The sequence below is a fragment of the Colletotrichum jinshuiense genome, chromosome 10, assembly GCF_051148585.1.
Source record: "Colletotrichum jinshuiense chromosome 10, complete sequence".
NCBI classification, from domain to species: Eukaryota; Fungi; Ascomycota; class Sordariomycetes; order Glomerellales; family Glomerellaceae; genus Colletotrichum; species Colletotrichum jinshuiense.
Genome location: NC_139303.1, coordinates 215,233 through 221,232, shown reverse-complemented (window position 1 = coordinate 221,232; position 6,000 = coordinate 215,233). Strand labels below are relative to the sequence as shown.

The 6,000-nt window shown below is 48.9% G+C and overlaps 1 protein-coding gene across 1 annotated transcript; it reads left to right on the top strand.

Moving 5' to 3' along the window:
* Positions 1-2,188: 2,188 nt before the first annotated feature.
* On the top strand, positions 2,189-3,025 carry EsH8_X_000048 (uncharacterized protein; the record flags this gene model as incomplete). The annotated part of the gene is made up of 1 exon (XM_083274136.1): positions 2,189-3,025. One exon carries the CDS (start codon positions 2,189-2,191, stop codon positions 3,023-3,025), a length of 837 nt encoding a protein of 278 aa, XP_083119528.1.
* Between the last annotated feature and the right edge of the window lie 2,975 nt (positions 3,026-6,000).

The window sequence follows — 6,000 nt, the reverse complement described above, 5'->3', positions numbered from 1 at the left end:
CTCCCTCACGGTACAGGAAGGGCATCGAGCCCCTGGAGTCCCGACCAAAACAGAATGCTCGACTCATGGACTGAGGTCAATCCGCGCAAAGACTATTTCGAGTACGACCCATTCAGCCACAATGATAACTCGGGGTTTGAGGAACAGTCTTGGGATGATTGGGATGCCAGAGATGATTCGGATACTTGGGATGATTGGGATGCTAGGGATGACAATGATTATGAGGACTGGACCAGGGCGGAATGGCAAGGACCTCCATCTTAGATTGCAACTGGAAGGTGGACAAGATTTAAATATTAGAGAGACTTGAGAGGGAGATAACGTCGCACGGGATTCCGCGGTGGCACTCATTCCGGAACCTTCTCTCGGTCAACACACAGTATCTCATAGCCAATAAGGAGATTAACTCAAAGGGTTTGGCTTCAGACAAACTTCATCTGGTAAAAGAGCTGTAGTACGATATGGAAGATTAAATATTAGTCACATTTCAAGAGTGGCCGTGCGCCGAAACAAGTACAAAAGTGTATTTTTAACAGAGCATTGATTTCAGGCTTAATTGTTCAGTAACAGACCAGTGACGACTTTCATCTCCACGCAGTGTTGGCTGAGAAACCTGTGAGTGCCTTTGCTTCTGGACATTTAAAGATCGAATTAAAGTCATCACCAACCAGAATTCGTCCGCTTGTTCCGGCTACGGGTGCGTGGAGGACTCGCGGGCCCTCCACCCACGTGCCGCAAGGGAACACTCTAAAAACCACCCAAGTCGCGACCGCGAAATTGAGCCTACGAACAATGGACATACGAGTCGTGAAACAGGACACCCTTAGGTGCTTTCGGGCTGCTCTGCCGATAGGAGACGGAACATGTCGAAAACGAAGTACATAATCAGAAGAAAGGAATGAAGAAGAAACGACACGATGCAATCCGACCCACGCAAAGAAAGAAGAAGCATGTTTGTTAGCAGAAGGAATACGCCGCTTCGTTTAGCTGTTTCAGTTATAAAGAGAATATTGGTAGATGAACACCTGCAAGACACGGTCAGCCTTGCGAGAGCGATCACGTAGGGTAGCGTGAAACAGTTTTAACACTCAGTAGCGCAGCATATAATGATGGTTAGCTTTTAGTTATTCAAAATGAGGAGATAGCATTTTGATGGTCGAAGCAGGCCTTCGCGTGAGGAATGGCTATCAACTCAACTGCTTCCAGAGTCGCCTTCCGTTTGGAACTTGTGCTGCTTGCATTGCTATTGGTCCATGATTATCTGGTATTCACACTGGCGGTCACGTCTCGGAACATGGACGTCGCAACCATATTCACCTATACTTTTTACCTGCTGTTGTTGTCCGAGACGCTGATGGCGCTACTTCCATTGGCTCCTTAGCTCCTGGCCGGGATAGCATGTCTTCAGAGAGTCCAAAATTCTGTCGAAAAGGAATTCTGCCACAACTTCCGTTACTTCATGTCACGATGCATACAAGCCGTAATTGCAGCAGCGCAATTGCGGTTCCGCTTTTGCATCACAACAACGAGAGCGTTTGATTGTGGAATAATCCATATAGCCGGAATATAAACAAGCGAGAACGGCAGCCCGGAACTCGGAGATTCTTCCTCCGAGCCGCCAACGGCAATATCCCGTGGCTGCTCCAATTGCTGACCCTTTTTTAACTTCCAAATACAGAACCAACCGCATAACGAACCAACAGATCGTGGGCTGAGCAGCCCAATCCCTATCACCAGAAGAATCACCTCGTTGTCAACCCCTTTTCTGCAACCTACCTCTGCGACACAACACAAAGGTATAGGCTATAGTATAAAATCATCAAGACGAAAACACAGTATGGGTGCTATGCCTAGCACTAAACATAATAAACTAACAGAGAGTAACCATTCTTAACGGAAGGTGAATGTTTTAGTGGGTAATCTCGATTGGTATGATCCCAGTCACCAGAAATGCGGGTCGCTTTCTGGCCAATGCCACTTGTATCCAGGCTCGAACCCCTTACGGCCCTGTCCCAGTACCCATTGTAGATGCTGATGCCTATTTGTGCCCCGCAGATGTCAATTCCCTTCATGCTATGCTCTCAGTATAAAGCACACCCATCTTTCAATTTCATTCTCGCTCACACATGATCCTTTCTTCCAAAAACTCCATACGCCAGACATATACCCTCGCCTACGGATACACAACATGGAGCCAGACACAGACATCTGGGGCGCCCGTACACTCGAGGAGCTCCCTACTCACCCCAGCGCCTACCGTATGGACGCCTTCCAGCACACCTGCCTCAACATGATCAGCACCGGCATTCACAGATGGGGCTTCGTCGTCTACCGCTGCACATACGACGACAACGAACTCTGGGACCGCTACCTCGCACAGCTTAAGAGCTTCTACTACTCCTACCTCTCTAAGGAACGATGCTCCATGCTCCTAGAGCAGTACCTCGATTGGGTTGTTATTGACGACCGCGCCACTCTTGATAACGCCTCCCGGCTTGAAGTTAGAAAATACTTTAATCAATGGGTGTTGGAGCAGAATGTCCCTACAAACCCAGTTAATGCTATAACAAATTGTTTCCCTATCCAGCTACCCCGCTTCCAATACTGTCTATATATCGACAAGCAGTGCCTCGACACCGTCACCCAGTTCCAGCAGGCAAACAATGGCACTGCGTTATACGTGAACCTCTTACCGCCAGTGGTTTTCGCTATTATTGATCGAACCTGGACACCGGACGGCACTGCTGCTACTGTTGACGTTGGCTATGACAATGACGATGACGATGATGATAACGAGGAAGAGAACGAGGAGGATGAGAAGGAAGAGGACGAGGATGAGGTTGAAGGCGGCTACCCCCTTATCGACGGTAGTGATCGTGAGTATGTTGGGTGGATGTACTGCAATGCTTTTTACGTAGCGGAAATATACGACTCGCTCAACCAAGGGAGCTTGTATAACTACATCACCTATCACCGCCCACCTTCCATTTACCCTAGGGACTCAAGGTCAATGCCTTATTGCTAGGTAGCTGAACAGGCAGTAAATACATTTTAGGAGGGGAATCAACTAGTTATTTAATGGTAAAATTGAAACTTGATAAAAAAGTAAAACTTAAATGTTTAACAGAAACAAAACGGATTGTGAGGACGGGTGCTTGAGTTTTTTTATGTGTAGTTATCCTTGTATACTGTTTTCTTTTTCCTGTTTTCTGTTGTTATCTCAATGCTTCACATCCAGTTGACTAGTTCTTTGGGTTCAATGAGCATTTGACATTGATGGTTGGCGCTTACAAGTAACCAACGGTTCATCATATATTCTCACCCTCCTAGCTACCCCATTCGCCCTACTCATCTCAGGCATCACTCAGTCCATGAAAGCAGCCGCACTTAGGTGAGAAACGACCGAGCAATGGGTGAGCAGTTCACTGAGAGAAAAACACTCGAGTAACGCAGTGTCCCGCCGCTAAAGCCACAATGACGACAGCCACACACAAAACCGGGTTTCACTTACATTACCATCGTGAGCGCCGCAGTCAAACCAAAGCCCGCGATCCTAATCTTCTCGTCGACTTTCTTCGACGAAACCCACGCCAACTTCTTCTCTCGACTCTTTGAAAAAAAAGCCAGTGCCCGTGACGTATTCACCTGCAAGCTCCATCATTGCCTAGTAAGATTGTGAGCGGCACACCCTATAACTCAATTGCGATTGTCTTCACTCAGCCACTCAGCGAATTGTGGTTGATTTTGATTTGTATTTGAACGACACCAGAGGTGAGCTGACGTGAGCTGACGTGAGCAGCGAATGAGTAGTAGTCAGGATGTCGAGTGCTGGGGGAAGGGGAAGCACACTACGCTCACAGGCTTATTCGTGAAGATAGTTAACCCGGCCGTAGGGTACAGGGGTGCGGTGGGGCACAGCGGGGTAGTGCGGAGGATATACAATAGATTGGAACGACAGTCACCAATTAACCTACGAGATCGTCAGCACCCACCTTCTACAAGCCATTCATCCAGACAAGCAGCCATAGCAACCAAGACCCCGTCGGCAACAAAAGAAACAAAAGGAACAACAAAAACAACCAAAGCAACAACCTGCCCAATGGAACATCCAAAGACTGCTCCCTGGGGTCTCCAGATCTCAGCCGCAGATGTTGCCAAGCTCGCTGCGGGCTTCGAACCACAGCAAATGGAAGATAGGTGGCTTTGCCGTTGTTCCACCGAAACGAGCAGCGTAGATGGCACAACCGCGCAGGTGGTTCGGTTCCATAGAAGCTGGACCGGGGATGAGCAGGTCTCAATCAGGATCATTCCCGCAGAGGGCGGCGACGAGAAGACCCGGGGCAGTGTCATCACGGACATTACATGGGATCAGCGGAAAGAACCAATTGTGGTTACAGAAGATGAAGCGAAGAAGATGGTGGTTAACCTTTCCAGGGGATTGCTTGGTTGTGAGCTGGGTTCGGTGTAGCAAGTAAGGACATCTATCAACAATGATCAATGCTTGTAGAATCTCCTGTGGGCTCTAATCGTCCATATTTCTTCTGCTCTAAATAGTATTCTTGATAGAGTTATGCCTACAAGGATAGTACTGAAATTTAACGTATATGACTTGGTCAGTGACGGTAAAGTATGCTGCTGTCATGCTGGACTGCTGAAGGGCTTTCCCAACTGATCGCTCAGTCCTGCATCAAATCCCTGGTAGTGAACTAGACATATGGATGGGATGAGTATGGTAAAAGTGTTGGGAAAGCAAAAGAATTACCTAACAACCTAAGTTTGCGTTCATCAAAACCTGTACCATTAACCTTGGCCGTCCTCCCACTTCCAGAAGTTTTCACATAATCATGCGCACATCACCCAAACCATTGGTGTAGGCAAACAACAACCCATGTTTGTTCCAATTACCATGCCTCAGAATATACCCATCCGGCTGAACACCAGATACCAGGCGGCTGCATTTCCCTTGATATGTCCTGTCCAGAACCCGGTGACCAGCCCGAACTAGTCGAGCAATATCCCGGCCCTCGACAATTGCGAAATGTCTCCCGATGCCAGATCTTGGGCGATAGCAGTAATTTCTTTGCACCTGGCCTGTGTGGCTTGTTTTGTTTGTTGGTGGAAACTGGTGGTCATAGAAACCGGGTGGTGTGTCTCTGAGTTCGCATCAACGTCTGCCCTGCGGCTGTTGTCACCCCCCAACTCAAAGGTGGTTTCGCTCATATTTCCGAAGTCCTTGCAACTTTCCAGCTCGAAGCTCGCATACTCCGTGATTTCGGTGGCTATCGATTCAGAGTTTTTCTCCATGGTTCGAGAGTCTCCATCTCCATAATCGAGGTCCAGGTCGTCTGGAACGGCTCCATCAAGCAGGTTGTCGTCGAAGTGTCGCAATCGCTGACTGGATCGTCGCCTATATTGGAAGCGTGAGGAACTTGGACTTCGCGGTTGTTATCGTCGACGACAGACCAGACAATCGGGCTCGGCATTTTGGTGGTGGAGGACGCGTCGTCTCCGAGTTCGCTGTCGTTCTGGTGGGCAATTAAACTCGACAGGTTGAAAGCAAAGGTTCCTCGTCGTCAGCGTCATCAGTTGATGGAGCGTGCGAGTGGGCTCGACAGGCTAACAGCGAAAAGATGCCGAAGCTTCAAGTTCGTCATCAACACGGCGAATGAGCGGGCTCGACAGTTGGATGATATGGGGCGCCAACCCGTCGCGGTTGTTGCCGTCGTCGCCGGCTTGCTATGCCTCTCGAGCTTGATACATACCTGCCAGACTTCAGTTAAGAAAACACCTCCCGATGCGGCGGGCCCTTGAACTCCCAATCGCAAGCTCCTCACCAGCGTCGCTCACATCACGCAGCGGTGGTAAATCTGCTAGTCCAACAGCAAGAAGTTAATGGGGACGTTGCGTCGAGTTGAGTGGTTGGTAATTGGAGCTGGCCGCTGACGTAAGGCCGAGACAAGAAAGGAAACTGCTCTTTGTGTGGCAGCACCTTCGTTCTGA